The 16096-nt window shown below is 50.4% G+C and overlaps 1 protein-coding gene across 1 annotated transcript in view; it reads left to right on the top strand.

Annotated features, from left to right (window-relative positions):
* tmprss15 (transmembrane serine protease 15) overlaps nt 1-16037 on the top strand; it is a 43125-nt gene extending 27088 nt beyond the window's left edge. Inside the window, exons 12-25 of the mRNA XM_007910303.2 lie at nt 961-1111; nt 2275-2419; nt 3056-3145; nt 4568-4693; nt 6031-6171; nt 7221-7331; nt 7858-7990; nt 9390-9485; nt 10080-10129; nt 10836-11010; nt 12143-12324; nt 12717-12812; nt 13244-13383; nt 15541-16037. Of these exons, the coding sequence (XP_007908494.2) occupies nt 961-1111; nt 2275-2419; nt 3056-3145; nt 4568-4693; nt 6031-6171; nt 7221-7331; nt 7858-7990; nt 9390-9485; nt 10080-10129; nt 10836-11010; nt 12143-12324; nt 12717-12812; nt 13244-13383; nt 15541-15702 (1798 nt within the window). The 3' untranslated portion in view covers nt 15703-16037. The remainder of the gene's footprint in view (nt 1-960; nt 1112-2274; nt 2420-3055; nt 3146-4567; nt 4694-6030; nt 6172-7220; nt 7332-7857; nt 7991-9389; nt 9486-10079; nt 10130-10835; nt 11011-12142; nt 12325-12716; nt 12813-13243; nt 13384-15540) is intronic.
* Nucleotides 16038-16096: the final 59 nt, after the last annotated feature.

Genomic DNA, 16096 nt, shown 5'->3' with positions numbered 1-16096 from the left:
TGAAGCGAGGGGGAAACGGTCGGGAAGAGAGAAAGCCCCCTCTCCTTTCAAACGGTTTACCTGTTTACCGAGCAGTAGGTAGAAACCCGGTTGTTAGTCGATTGGCGGATCGCTTTTCCGGGGGTAATTATCCCTTCAAAAAAAATAATCATGATAACGTTGTGACTCAATCCACGACTGTTTGTGGATACGCCGCTGTGCGCAATTGACTGCCGCGTTTCGCCCACAAAATACACAGTCACTACACTTTACAGTATATTCCGTGAAGCGCTTTGAGACGTCTGGAAGACGTGCTGAGGCGCGGTATCAAATGCAATGATTACTGCCTTCCAGGCAGAGGGCGAAACCTTGGGCAAGTTTCCTTACTCCACACAGAGCCTAATAATAATCCTCCAAAACAAAAAATAATAATAAATTGGTCATTTTCAATCTACGAATGTTTGTGGGACATTGCTGTGCGCAATTGGCTGCCGCGTTCGCCCACAAATATACAGTCAATTCACTTTACAGTGTGTTCTGTGAAGCGCTTTGGGACGTCCTCCCGACGTGAAAAGCGCTATATCAAATGCAAGGATTATTATTATTATTATTATTATTGTTATTATTATTATTATTAGAGCGCCACTGCGATCTTTATTGCCCACCCCAGCAGTCGGACGGGACCTCGGTTATATTGACGCCTCAGCCAACGGACGGCAACTCCGACAGTACAGCGCTTCCCGCTGCACTGGACTGGGAATGTCAGGCCCAGATGACACGGAGGGTTGAACCCACAACCTTCTGACTGGAACATCCCCGGGTTCTCGCCGCAGTTCCTCGGGTTAAAATTAGTCGCTCGCTTCACGGCTCGTTGTTGCGGGACACTGCCGTGCGCGCAACATTGGGGCTGCTGCGTTTACCGACGAAACCTTGAGAGCAATCCCCGTGCTCTCCGGTCACTGTTCCCGTTCACTGCCGCAGGTACCACATGTACGGCTTCCAGGTTTCCCGATTGACCGTCTACCTCGTCGTCGACTCCATCCGGATCCCAACGGCGTTCCGGCAAGAAGGTGACTACGGCAACCACTGGTACCGCGGGCAGCTGACCCTAAACCGGACCACGTCGGTCCAGGTTAGTGACCTTCACTCATCATAATACTAGCAATAATACTAGCAATAATACTAACTAATACTGATACTAACACTAACTACTAATAATACTACTACGCATAACATTACTAATAAAACCAACAATAATAATACTAATAATACTAACAGTAGTACTAACAATCATACTACTATTACTCATAATACTATTAATAAACTAACAATAATACTAACAATAATACTACTACTACTCATAATACTACTATTAGAACTCACAATAATACTAACAATAATACTGCTAATAACAATACTACTAATAATATTACTAATAATACTAACAACAATAATACTAATAATACTAACAATAGTACTACTAATAATACTAACAATGATACCAACAACAATAAATAATATTATTATTATAATGCTACTAATAATTATTATAATAATACACAGTCAATTCATTTTATAGTACATCCCGTGAAGCGCTTTGAGACGTCTTGATGATGTGATAAGGCGCTGTATCAAATGCGAGGTTTATTAATATTCAACACCGTAACGACTGAAAACCACTCGAACAGCAGAACTGCTGCGTAACGATCGGTAACCACTGGGTAAACCCAGTGACCGCCACATAAACCACAGTGACCACCATCTAACTCAAATGACCGCAGCATATCTGTCAGGAGCCAGAGGGAGGGAGGGAGGGAGGGAGACCAGAGAGAAGAAGGAAAAGCAAGGAACCCAATGATTCCCTACCTCTCCGATCTGCTTACCCACCCACCCCACCCCACGCCACCTCCACCACCCGCTGCCTCCCCTCATCTAGCTCCGGCCTCCTGTTTGTCCCTCGTCCCCTCTTCTCCATCATCGGTGGCCGTGCCTTCAGCCACTACGCCCCGAAACTCTGTCACTCTCTGCCACAATCCCTCCACCTCGCCCCCTGCCTCCCTCCCTCCTCCCTCCCTCCCTCACCACCTACAAATCCCGCCTGAAGACCTTCCTTTTTTGATCATGCTTACGGTCACCTCCCACCTCTCTCTCCCTCTCCCCCTGGCTCGGGGTCAGACTCCGCCACTGTCAAGCGCTCGGTGGGGGCTCTACCCCACGTGAAGGGCGCTATATAAACATAAGTTGTTATTGCTGAGGTGGAAAACAAATGACACGACTCTTTCACTGCCTTTCCAGGTTATCTTTGAAGCCGTAAAAAATTCTGGTGATGAGACCGATATCGCTCTGGACGACATCGCTCTAACCAGCGGCGGGTGTGAGGACAGTGGGCAGCCGGAGCCCACCAACGTGCCCAAGCCCACCGATCCTCCAGCGGGCTCCAGTGAGTGAGATTCCCGGGGCGTGAGGAGCCCAGAGGCCGGTTGAGGAGCCCAGGGCCGAGCTCAGAGCCTCTGTCCTTCTCCTCCTTTCCAGTGCGACACCATGGGCCCAAATGGCCTTCTTGGGCGCTGTAAATGGTTCAGAGTCGGAGTCCCGTAAGGTGGTGGTTACCGCGATCGCCTCGCAAGCGAGAGGGCACGGGTTCGATTCCCAGGCGGGGCCAAATCATAGGCAAGATGCCTTACACCATACACACACACACACACATACACGCAACACACACACGCAACACACACACACGTCTCTGGTTACCTAGCAGTAAGTAGGAACCCCCTTGCTAGTCGATCAATGGATCGCTTTTCCGGGGGTAATAATCCCTTCAAAACAGAAATAAATTTACAAAAAAAATTATCATTTGGTCACTCAATCCACAGCTGTTTACGGGACGCTGCTGTGCGCAATTGGCTGCCGCGTTTTGCCCACAAAACGTACGGACAATTCACTTTACAGTATATTCTGCGAAGGGCTTTGAGACGTCTCGAAGACGTGATAAGTCGCTGTATAAAGTGCAAGGATTATTATTATTATTGCGTGTGATACTATTAACCCTGTCTCTCTCTCTCTCTCTCTCTCTCAGCTGACTGTGGTGGTCCAACGGTGCTGAGGGAACCCAACACAACCTTCAGCTCAATGAATTACCCAAACAACTACGTGAACAAAGCATTTTGTACGTGATCCTCAATAGCTTAGATTTCTAAAGGACAGAGGGATTCAGGGGTATGGGGATAGGGCTGGTAAATGGAATTAGGTTAGAAGATCAGCCATGATCTTATTAAATGGCGGGGCAGGCTCGAGGGGCCGAATGGCCTACTCCTGCTCCCACGTCTTATGGTCTTATGGTTTTATGGCTTGTGGCTTCCTTTTGACAGGACTGGGCTGAGTGCCACAAACAGTCTATTTTTGAAGGGATTATTACCCCCAGCAAAGCGATCCGCCAATTGACTACCGACCGGGTTCCTTCTTAACTGCTTGTTAAACAGAGGCGTGCGTGTGGAGTAAGGAAAACTTGCCCAACGTTTCGCCGCCTGCCCCGGGAACCGAACCCAGGTTCTCTCGCTTGCCAGGCGACTGCTCTAACCGCTGAGCTACAAGGCTCCACCAAGTGGGAATTGCCTCTGGTAACTGGTACTCCCGATTTCCTCACTAAGGAAGCTCGTGGCAAACCAACTCATGTTAAACCCCGTTGTGCACCAGCCTGGCTCAGTCGTTAGCACCCTCGCCCCTGAGTCATTATGGTTTAGGTTCAAGCTTTAAGCCTACAGCCTAAACTGAGACTCCAATGCAGGGTTGGGGAGCACTGAGTTGTCGGAGTTGACATCCTTTGGATGAGACGTTAACCCGAGGTCCCGTCTGCCTGTTTGGGTGGATGTTAAAAATCTGCGGGGCTATTCGAAAAGAGAAGGGAGTTTCCTCTCTCCCGGTGTCCTGGCCAATAATTCCCCAGATAATATTGGTCACTCACTCCATGGCTGTTTGTGGGACACTGCTGTGCACAAATCGGCTATTGCATTCACCCTAAAAAAACTCCAGTCTTTCCAATACAAAATTACATTTACACGGCGCCGTTCGGATCGGGGGACATCCCAAGGCGCTGGACGGTCAGGGATTTGGACCTGAGCTGGGGGTGGGTTGGGATCGGGGAAGGTGTTGAGGTTCAGGGAGGGTAGGGGTAGGAGGGTGGCTGACGAGGAGGGTCTTGAGACGTGCCTTGAAGGAAGCAAGGGAGGAAGCGAGGCGAAGGGACTGTGGGGATGGAGTTTCAAAGGGTGGGGGGTGGTGGCCAGAGAGGCTGAAGGCCTGACCGCCAATGGTGAGGCGGGCCGGGCGGGGGAGAAGTGGAGCAGGCCGGAGCCCGCTGAGCGGAGGGAGCGGGCAGGACTGTAATTCTGTTGAGCGGATAGTCATTAAAAAGGAGTGCATTGAGACGTTTTCCTGCACCAAGCGCAAGGATAATGATTATTATTTATCAGTAAGAGTGATAATGATTAGTAGTATTATTAAATGGCAAATTTCTTTCGTCGGTGAAGATGAGGCGCGGGCTGTAAATTGTGTATCGGGCCTCGAACGACGTTTTCGTCTTTCCTTTCAGGCACGTGGTATGTGATCGCCGACGAGGGTAAAAATATCCACCTCCATTTCCAAAACTTCTCTTTGGAAAAGATCGCTGACGTGGTGGAAGTGAGAGACGGCTGGGGAGAAGGATCATTGTTGATGGGTGAATAATAATCGGATGCTGGATAATAATAATAATAATAATGATAATGATCATTGCATTTGATTCAGCACCTTATCACATCTTTGAGGCGTCTCTTAGACCTTTCTCTTTGACCGTGCCTTCAGCTCCCCTCTCGACTCTCTACCCCCTCCTCCCTCCCTCCCTTCCCTCCCCTCACCCTGATCATTTCCCCCCTCCTCGCTCCCTCCCTTCCCTCCCCTCACCATGTCCCCCCTCCTCGCTCCCTCCCTTCCCTCCCCTCACCCTGACCATTTCCCCGCTGCTCGGGTCCTGACCCAACTGTACAGCGCCTTGGGACGTCCTCCCGACGTGAAAGGCGCTCAATAATGGAATCTTGTTGTTGTTGTTGTTGTCTCAAAGCGCTTCACAGAATATACCATAAAGTGATTACTTCGTGGGCGAAACGCGGCAGCCAATTGCGCCCAGCGGCATCTCACAAACAGTCGTGGATTGAGTGACTACCTCAAACCCTACTGGACACGGACGTTCCCTTCGCTCAGCGAGCACTGTCTATTCCACGGTTCCCCGGTCCTTACTCGCCCCACCATCGGCAGGTTGGCTTTCAGCCCTTCTGCCTCGGTCTCTGGAACTCCATCCCAGAGTCCCTCCTACTCGTTCCCTCCCCTCGTTGAAGAAGGTTCCTCACAAGTCGGACCTCTTTGACTACTGCTTAGGTCATCTTTTCCCATCGACTCCCACACTACACTCAAGCGCCCAATATAGAAACATAGAAACAGGAGGAAGCCATTCAGCCCCTCGAGCCTATTCTGCCATTCTATAAGAACATGGCTGATCTGTACTCCAATCCAATTACCCCTCCTTTCCCCTTATCCCTTGATACCCTAACCTAACAAATATCCATCCACCTCAATCTTGAAAACGTAAATGGATCCCCATAGTCCACAGCCTTTTGGGGAAGGGAGAGAGTTCCAGACTTCCACTATCCTTTTGGGTGAAAAACTGTCTCCTGATTTCACTCCTAAATGGCCAAGCTCTGATTTTAAGATGATGCCCCCCCACCCCAATTGTTCTGGATCCCCCCCATCCACCAGAGGAAACAGCTTCTTTGTAGCAACCCTATCGAATCCCTTTAATATTTTAAGCACCTCAATCAGATTACCCCTCAACCTTACAAACTCAAGGGAATAGAGACCGAGCTTATCCTCGTAATCTGACCAGCCAGCAATGTTGAGCACTTTGAGATGTCCTCCTGATGTGAAAGACTCTGTTTTACTGTCAATTTTATTGCGTTGTATTGGGATCTTCGGTGCAGCGATAGACTCACCAACTTCTGTTTTGTATCCTTTGATTTCCAGTGGTCTACACAGGATCTGATCCAGTTTCTGATCTTTACTCCACCACGAGCAAAATGACCGTATTATTCATCTCAGATAACTCAGGGACCAAGACAGGATTCCTGGCTAACTTCACCACTGGATATCACCTGGGCTTGCCTGGTATGTCGTCTCGCTCGGGGGTGATATTAACAATAATAATCCTTGCATTTGATACAGTACCTCGTAGAGTCCTGTAGCTCAATGGTCAGAGCGCTCACCTCGCAAGCAAAAGGACTTGGGTTTGAAACGTTGGGCAAGTTTCCTTGCTCCCTCCATCAGTCAACTAACAACTAGGTTCCTACTTACTTGCTAGAGGCATGTGGAGAAAGGAAACTTGACTAAGCCCTTTCGAAGACATGATAAGGCACTATATCAAACACAAGGATTATTATTAATATCACATCATTGAGGCATCTCAGAGCACTTCACAGAATATATGTAAAGTGTAGTGACTGTATATTTTGTGGGTGAAACAGAGCAGCCCAATTATGCAAAGCAGTATCCATCCCACAAACAGTCGTGGATTGAGTGAAATTTTTTTATTTATTTTTAAAGAGATTGTTACCCCCCCTGGAAAGCGTCCACCAATTGACTAACGACCAGCTTCCCACTTCCTGCTAGGTAGCCCGAGGTGTGTGTAGGAAGGAAACTTGCCTAAGGTTTTGCCCTGCCCGGGAATTCAGCGCGTGAGGCTGAGGTGGATAGATATTTATTAGTTCAGGGTATTAAGGGAATGGGGATAAGGGCGGGAAATTGGAGCTGAGGTACAGATCAACCATTATCTTAAAGAAAAGCGGAACTGGCTCGAGGGGCTGAATAGCCTTTTCCTGTTCCTATAAGTGCTCTGTACTTCTCTTCAGCCGTGCCTTCAGCTCCCCTCTCGACTCTCTACCCCCTCCTCGCTCCCTCCCTTCCCTCCCCTCACCCTGACCATTTCCCCCCTGCTCGGGTCCCGACCCAACTGTCCAGCGACTTGGGCCGTCCTCCCGACATGAAAGGCGCTCTATAAATGCAATCTTGTTGTTGTTGTTGTTGTTGTTGTTGTACGAATGCGAGTTGTCGCTGTTGAATTGAACTTGTGTCCTCTGGTTTGCGGGTCGAGCGCACTAACCACTACACCACGGGGCTCTGCAAGTTCGGATTCACGATGGGGCGGGTTTTATTTCCAGCTCCTTGCAAGCCCGTTGAGTACCAGTGTGAGAGCGGAGAGTGCATCCCGATGGACAACCTGTGCGATGGCCAGAAGCAGTGCCCCAACGGTGACGACGAGGAGCATTGCGGTAACCATGTTACACCCTCCAAAGCTTGGCGCCTTTTCTGACGCGTGTGCTGTGGCGGTTGACGTCCTGAAAAATGTCTTTCGCGCTGCTCCCCTCCGGACTGAGGAGTGACACTGGAGGTTGCCTCCGCACTTCTCTGACTGGCTGATGTGAGCATCAAGATGTAGCGTAGCACCCAAATCCAGCTCCACCTCCCTCCGCAACCTTCCCCCATCTAGCTCACTCGGCAATCAAAGGTTAACAGCGGCAGATTTATTCTGTATCTAACCTGCGCTGTCACTGATCTGTGGACAGATAGCGTAGAGGGAGCTTTATACCATCTCCAACCCTGACCTGTGTGTGTGGACGGACAGTGTAGAGGGATCGTTAATGTGTCTCTTAACCCTGACCTGGGAGTGTGGACAGACAGTGTAGTGGGAGCTTTCGTTCCCTGCCTGAAGATCCCCTCACCCGACTTTGCACAGCCTGTCTTAAAAGGTGTCGTTGTGTTTCATGTAATATTCTATCTGATTCGATGATTCTTCAGTGCGTCTGCTGAACGGGTCTCGGAGCAGTGATGGGCTGGTGCAGTTCAACGTGAGGAGTGAGTGGTACTCAACATGTTCCGACGACTGGCCACAAGAGGCGGCGAATGCGGTGTGCGTCACGTTGGGTTTCAGGTGGGATATGTACCTGCTGTTTGCCACCTTCAAGACCCGTCTCAAGACCCTGCCTTCGGTCACCCTCTTACCCCTAACCTACAACACACCCCCCACCCACCCCACGACCACCAGCTCGGGGGCGGGTCCCTGATCTTCCAGCGTCTTGGGACAACATCCTCCTGATGCGAAAGGCGCTGTGTAAATGTTAGTTGTCGTTGTTGTTCTTGATCGTCGTCGTCGTTGTTGTTGCTGCTGTTGGTAGCACCCTCGCCTCTCGTCAATAGGCTGTGGGTTCAAGCCCCACAATGGGATTCACAACCCATGTAGCCCCACGTGGGCAATTGAGTACTGATCGCTGGGGGAGGGCTGCAATGTGGCAGGTGCCATTCTTTCAGATGAGACGTTAAACCCGGGTCCTATCTACCTGTCCAGGTAGACGTTAAAGTTCCCATGGCGCTACTCGAAAAGAGAAGGGAGTTTCTCTGTCTCGGTGTCCCAGACAACAAATCTCCCAAATAAATCGGTCACTTGTTTCTTGGCTACCTGCGGGGACATTTGCTGTGGATAACTTGACTGCCACGATAGTCTACAAAAGACGCAATCACTACAATTCACGGTATAGCTTGTGAAGCTCTTTCAGATGTTTTGACAATGTGACGAGGTGCTGTATCAATCGCAAGGATTATCACATTGTTATTAAAATGGCTACCACACTTGCCTCGAGAAATCAGTCCCTCCGCTCAACAGTAACTGTTGTGAAGCACTTTGGGGACGTTTTGAAATGATGAGGTTGCTGTAAGAATGTAATTTTTTTCTTCCTTCCTTCCTTCCTTCCTTTCTTCCTGCCTTCTTTCCTTTCTTTCATTCTTTACTTCCTTCCTAGATGTCAGGACTAAACAGATGTCGGTTTAGTCCTGATTACTCAGGCGTTCCCCATGTCGACCTGTCCACGGTTGAGCCTCTCTGCCCCCACCCTTTGGAACTCCATCCCACAGTTCCTTCGCCTCGCCCCCCCCCCCCCCCCACCCCACCCCGTCCCTTGCCGCCTTCAAGGCACGTCTCAAGGCCCTCTACTTCGACCGTGCCTTCGGTCACCGTCCCTAGCCTCCACAACCCCTGGTCCCAACTTGCCCCAGCTCGGATCCAAATCCCTGAGACGCCATGAGACGTCCTCCCGACGTGACAGCTTCTGTGTAAATGTAATGTGCTGTTGGTGGTGGTGCTGTAGTATGTGTCTCAGTGACAGCTCCTTATGTCCTGTAGCTCGGAGGTTAGAGCATTCGCATTGCGAGCCCAGAGGACCCGGGTTCGATTCCCGGCCAGGGCGAAACATTGGGTGACACACACTCAAGGCCTCTGTTTACCCAGCAGTGAGATACACATGTCATTTTGTCTTTCATTGTATTGTTCCTCCCAGGGACAACAACAACACTAGGATGGTGGCTGCCATGGGCAACGAGTCCTTAGTGAAGGTGACAGTGTCCCCTGATGGAGGGCTGGTGGCAACCCCCAGGTGCGGATCCATCCTCTCGGAGACGGTGCGCGCAGACCGGGGCGAGGAAAGGAGAGGGGAGGGGGTGTGGTGAGCTGGGAGGAGGGGTGGGGAGTCGAGAGCATGTCCGCACTCAGGCCATCGGACAAAAAACGTCACTTTCTCCTGACGTGGATAAGCCTGGGGGCAGATAATTCCCACGATATCCAATAACCATCGTCCCGTAGCTCAGCGGTTAGAGCGCTCGCCTCACAAGCGAGAGGACCTGGGCTTGGTTCCCGGGCGGGACGAAACCTTAGGCAAATTTCCTTACTCCACACACACGCCTCTGTTTACCTAGCAGCGAGTAGGAATCCGGTTGTTCAGCAATCGCTTTTCCGGTGTTGATAATCCCTCCCGAACACATTTTTGCTCGCGAAATTGGCTGCCGTGTTTGGCCCCTAAAATACGCAGTCAATTCACTTTACAGTCTATTCCATAAAGCGCTTTGAGGCGTCTCGAAGACGTGATAAGGCGCAATATCAAATGCAAGGATTATTATTATCACATCTACGCTGGTGTTTTTTCTCCCACGAGTGTACATTATTGACCGATATCATTGTCTTTACCTTCCAGTCAGAGCTGTTTGAATAAGTCAATGATGCACGTGACATGTAATAGTAAACGTAAGTGACAAGCGTTTTCCCAACAGTGACAAACCATAAGACATGAGATATGTGTCGAGATACGGAGCACTGACCTGCTCCACATCCTCCCGCATTATCTGCTCCGTTAGCCAGCGGTCGAACCATCAGCCTTTCCGGCCCCAACCCTCTGGAACTCCATCCCGAATCCCCTCCACCTCGCCTTCTCCCTTGTCTCCTTCAAGGGCCGTCCCAAGACCCTCCATAAAATTTTGGTCATCTTCCCTCCTCCACCTCCCTTGCTCTCCAACTATCTCTGATTCCCAACCCGCAGCTCGGGTGCAAACCCTTTATTGTCCAGCGCCTTGGGACGTGCTCCCAACGTGAAAGGCGCTATTTAAATGCAATTTATCGTTAATGTTGTTGTTGCTGTTGTTGTTGTTGTGCGTGTCCGCTCATCTCACCTCAGCTGCATGCTCTCCCCTTCTCGGTTAAAATTCCTCCATCCCTCCGCCTTGCTCATTCCTTCCTTCCCCATCTGTAGGTCACGCCCGAAGACCTTCAGCTCCGACCGTGCCTAAGGTCATCTCCCCTCTCCACCCTCCACCCTCCTCGGCTCGGCTCGTGTCCACCACTGTCAAGCTTTCCGGGACGTTACCCTAGCGTGAGGGACACTGCAATCGTCGTCGTTGTAGTTGAACGAACACACGGGGTAAACGTGGGATGTTTGTCTGCTCTCCTCCCTCAGTGTGCGGAACACGGCTGGTTCAACCAACGGAGAGTGAGAGGATTGTGGGCGGGGTGAACGCTACCGTGGGGAGCTGGCCCTGGATCGTGTCGCTGTATTTTGGGTCCCAGCACTCATGTGGGGCATCGGTGGTAAACGAAGAATGGCTGGTCACAGCAGCTCACTGTGTCTACGGGTAACGCTTCCCAACTTTTCGCCCACACAACGCATAGTCACTACACTTTACCGTATATCCCGTGAGGCGCTTTGAGCCGCTGAGTACAGCGATTGTTATTATTAGGATTATTATTATCTCCTTGAGACATGAAGGGGAAGTGTAGGATAGACAGATAGTTCTTAGCACTGAAGGAGGGAGGGAGGGATGGAGGAAGGGAGGGAAGGAGGGATGGATTACCAGAATGAGTGGGTTACCGTCAGGACACACCGGGAATTTACCATAGAAACAGCTCAACGTCAGGTGGCGAAGAGGCCAAGGATGGGGAAGAGATTGAAGATGACACCCCATGTGAAGGGATGCTAAGTTAATGCAAGTTGGTGTCATTGTAGGTGTCGTTGTAGGGTTTCTCTGACGCCCGTATTCTCAACCGCACTAAACTCCGTACCCCCAGCACACCAGCCCTTGCCTGGCTCCACTGGCTCCCTGTCACAGATCGATTTCAAGGTCCTCACACTAATCTACAAGTCCCTTTGAGCCCTGGCACCTCTCTACACCTTTGATCTGCTTTCTCCCCACTCCATCACCCGCTGCCTCAACTCGGCCTCCTGCTTGTCCCTCATCCCCTCCGTTCCACCAGCGGCAGCCGTGCTTTCAGCCACTACACCCCGAAGCTTTGGCGCTTTCTCCCCCCAAAACCCCTCCGCCTTACCCCCTCCTTCCCCTCTTTTAAAGACCTTTTTTGACCGTGTTTTCGGTCACCTCCTCCCACTCTCTCCGCCCGCCGCCATCAGGCTCCGCCACTGCTAAACTCTCCAGGACGCTGCCCCACGTGAAGGGGGCTGTGTCAATGCAAGTTGTTGTTATTTTGCTCACCCTGGAACCTCTCTCGATGTTTGCATTCTTCATCCCGATGTTGGGTAGACTGTGAGGAGATGAGAGAAGGAGCTGGTCGTGGCTCAGTCATGGGAACCATTTCACTTGGGGAGGTTGGGGGTGGGAGCATGGTGGTGTTGATGGGTGATGGGTGGGCAGTGGGTGTGGGTGGCAAAGCTTACAGGCAACAAGAACTTGCATTTATATAGCGCCCTGCACGCCAGGTAGCGCTTAACAGTAACAGTAACAGTAAGCTTAATTCTCTCCTTCTCTCCAGGAAGACCTCTAGTCTGACCCTCTGGGCAGCACTGGTCGGACTTCACAGCCATCTGAACCCGACCTCGCCTCAGACACAGAAACTAAACGTTGACCGGATCGTGATGAACCCGCACTATAACAAGCGGTCGAAAGATAGCGATGTGGCCCTCATCCACCTGGGCCGAGCACTGACATACACAGGTACGGACATAAATAAGAATATAAGAACTTGCTGGCGACAGAAGACGGACAGGGTAGAGGGAGCTTTACTGTGTCTCCAAAGGTCCATCCAGTTCGCCTTCCACCATCCTGGCAGCTTGGTTTGACATCATTTCCCAAATTATATACCGTATCCCGAGATATTATTGAACACTTCCGCGCGCAATTGGCTGCTGCGTTTCGCCCACAAAATACACAGTCAATTCACTTTACAGTCTGTCCCGCGAAGCGCTTGGAGACATCTCGCAGATGTGATGAGGCGCTGGATCAAATGCAGGGATTATATTGTTTTGTTACCTGAAAAGGAAAATAAGGTAAATGCAAATGGTGGGGGGGGTAAAAGCTAACGGCGTTGTGTGTGTTTTATCTTACAGCGTACATTCAACCCGTCTGCCTGCCAGACAGGAGCCAGTTCTTCCCATCAGGATTGAAGTGCACCATTGCGGGTTGGGGTTATGCCTCAGAGAACGGTATGTTCCACGCTCTTTATCCGCTAACTCCAAACGCGCTAACGAACAGGGCGAAACGTTTCCTTACTCCACACGCCTCTAGCAGTTAGTAGGAACCCGGCTGTTAGTCAATTGGCGGATCGCTTTTCCGGGGGTAATAATTCCTTCCAAAAAAATAATCATAATAAATCGGTCACTCAATCCACGACTGTTTGTGGGGACGCTGCTGTGCGCAATCGGCTGCCGCGTTTCACCCACAAAATATACAGCCAATGAATTCACTTTACAGTATATTCTGAGAAGCGCTTTGAGACGTCTCAAAGACGTGATAAGGCGTTGTATCAAATGCAAGGATTATTCAGTCTGTGGTTGGCTGTGCGCAAAATGGCTACCGCATGGGCCTGCAAATGCCCAGTCATACCTAATCTCTTTCTCTCCCTTTCCCTTCCAAGGTTCACCAGTCAATATCCTGCAGGAAGCAGTTGTTCCACTCGTCGCCAATGACAAGTGCCAGGAGCAGTTGCCCCAGTACAACATCACAGGAAACATGCTGTGCGCGGGTTATGAAGAAGGCAACATAGACACGTGTCAGGTAAAGCACACGGGAGGTTGTGCCTCTGTGCCCGCGCTCTCTGGATCTCCATCTTGGCGTCTCGGTCCCTCCCTCACCTCCTTCAAGCTCCAAGTCAGGACCTAGAGCGCTCGTCTCGCAAGCGATAGGGCCCGGGTTCGATTCCCGGGCGGGGCAGGTCGAAACCTTAGGCAAGTTTCCTTACTCCACCCACACACACACACCTCTGTTTACTTAGCAGTAAGTAGGATCCCGGTTGTTAGTCGATTGGCGGAACGCTTTTACCGGGGATAAAATTCCCTTCAAAAAAAATTATTAAAGAAAATAAGAAAAACGTGGTGAATCAATCCACGACTGCTTGTGGGACACTGCTGTGCGCAATTGGCTGCCGTGTTTCACCCACGAAATATACGGTCAATTCACTTTACATTGTCTTCTATGAAGTGCTTTGAGACGTCGCAATGATGTGATGAGCCCACAAATATACAGTCAATTCACTTTACAGTGTGTTCTGTGAAGCGCTTTGGGACGTCCTCCTGACGTGAAAAACGCTATATCAAATGCAAGGATTATTATTATTATTATGAGGCTCTAAATCAAATTCAATTATTATTACTATTGTTATTACATCCTTTGGCCATGCTTTCAGTCATCCCCACACCCCACTCTCCAACCCCCAGCTCAGTTCCCAGCCTGGATCGTCAAACGCCTTGGGATGTCCTCCCGACGTGAAAGGTGCTATATATAAATGTCAATTTGTACTACAATACAATGCAAAGTTACTTTCACGTCAGGAGGACGTCCCAAGGCGTCGGACTGTCGGGGATTTGGATCCGAGCTGGGGTTCGGGATTGGGGAGGGTGGCCGAAGGCTCGGTTGAAGAAGGAGGGTTTTGAGACGCACCATGAAGGAGGCAAAGGAGGGGGCGAGGTGAAGGGAACGTGGGATGGATTTCTGTAGGGTGGGGGGCAAAGAGGCTGAAGGCCCGGCCGCCGATGGTGGAGCAGGCCAGAGCCAACTGAGCAGAGGGAGCGGACAGGTTGATCTGGGGTCAGCAGGTTGCAGAGGTGGGGAGGGACGAGGCTATGGAGGGCCTCGAAGATGAGGACGAGGATTTTGGAAACCACAGTGCAATAGGAAATGGTGTCGTGGCAGCACAGACTCAACTCAGCCAATCACCACCTACTGTGCTGTAAGTTCATGGTATCTAATTTATTTAGTATTATAATAATAATAATAATCCTTGAATTTAGTGCAGTGCTTTGCATAACGGGAGGACATCCTAATGGGCTCCCCAGAATTTTCTGTCAAGCGTAGTGACTGCATATTTTGCAGCAGCCAATTTGCGCACGGCAGTGTCCCACAAACAGCCACAAAGTAAACGATCAACTTATTTTATTTGGGGGCGATTGTTAATAATAATGATGATAATAATAATAATAGCCCCTTTCACGTCAGGGGGGTAACTCAGAGTGCTTCACGGTTCTGTGAATTCCTACATTTTCAGACAAAACGGGTCTCGCAGACAGACTGAGCCAAGGATTTTCTTTGAGCCTTGGATACTACGTCGTAATTCTCTACTGCACATTTCAGACAATGCGAAATTTGTCCGAGAAATTTGATGACTGCGCATTTCCATTCTGAACCCTGTGAAGAAATACCGCATATCAGGCCCCCCACCACCCACCACCGCACCGCCCCAACCACATCGATGTTAGGATTAGTTGTGTTTCGGACACTGTTAAATTTTGCAAGGAACGGTGCATCACTTTGGATGCATTTATTCATTTGGGCAGCGTTAGATTGCTTATGTTTTTTACCTTTACTTTGTGTGTCTGTGTGTCTGTGCGTGTGTCTGTGCCGTCTGTGTGTACATCTGTGTGTTTGCGCGCGCGTGTATGTGCGCGTGCGCCTGTGTGTGTGCGCGCACCTATCTGCGCGTGTCTGGGTGAATGCATCCATGTTTGTGCGTGTGTCCCTGTGCACGTGTATGTGTCTGTATGTGCTGTGTGCATCTGTGTGTGCATTTGTATTTGTACGTGTGCTGGGTGTGTATGTATGTGCGCGTGAGTCTGTGGTTGTGCACCTGTGTGTATGTGTGTATGCGTGTGCATGTCTGTATGTGTGCGCGTGCATCTGTGTGTGGGTGGGTGTTTACGCGTGCGTGTGCATGTCTAGGGAGACTCCGGAGGACCTCTGGTGTGTGAGGAGGACGGGAGGTGGTTCCTGGCTGGAGTGACCTCCTTCGGTTCGGGCTGTGCACGGCCTCAAAGTCCCGGAGTTTACGCCCGGGTCACGGAATACCTGGACTGGATACAGGACGTCACGCAGTTAGACTGAACGCCCAGAGTGTGCTCCGTCGCTGGGCTAAGGTTTCAGAGCGAAGCCTTACCGCACAAAAGCTGCTGCTTGACTCTCCATTAAAACCCCCGCACAACTTTACGAGATCGGTTCGTTTGAAGGAGGCCTTTCCAACCCACCTATCGTCGGGTTCGCAGAACGCAGTGTCCCGTCAACCTACCATCAACCGCATCCAACTAAATGGTTCCAAGATCCTAAGTGGCTTCAACCACCCACCCTCCCAGGTATAAACCTGTTCCGATTGCATGAAGACAGCAGCCATGGGCTGAGAGCTCAGTCTAGCGCACAATTTCAGGACAGACCTGGAAGTGTTTCTTTATCCAGAGGATATAAACGCCAGAAACCAGAACACTTCCTGGTGTCCGTCCTGAAA

Source organism: Callorhinchus milii, unplaced genomic scaffold, assembly GCF_018977255.1.
Source record: "Callorhinchus milii isolate IMCB2004 unplaced genomic scaffold, IMCB_Cmil_1.0 Scaffold4, whole genome shotgun sequence".
Taxonomy (NCBI): Eukaryota; Metazoa; Chordata; class Chondrichthyes; order Chimaeriformes; family Callorhinchidae; genus Callorhinchus; species Callorhinchus milii.
This window is presented reverse-complemented; position numbering and strand designations above follow the sequence as displayed.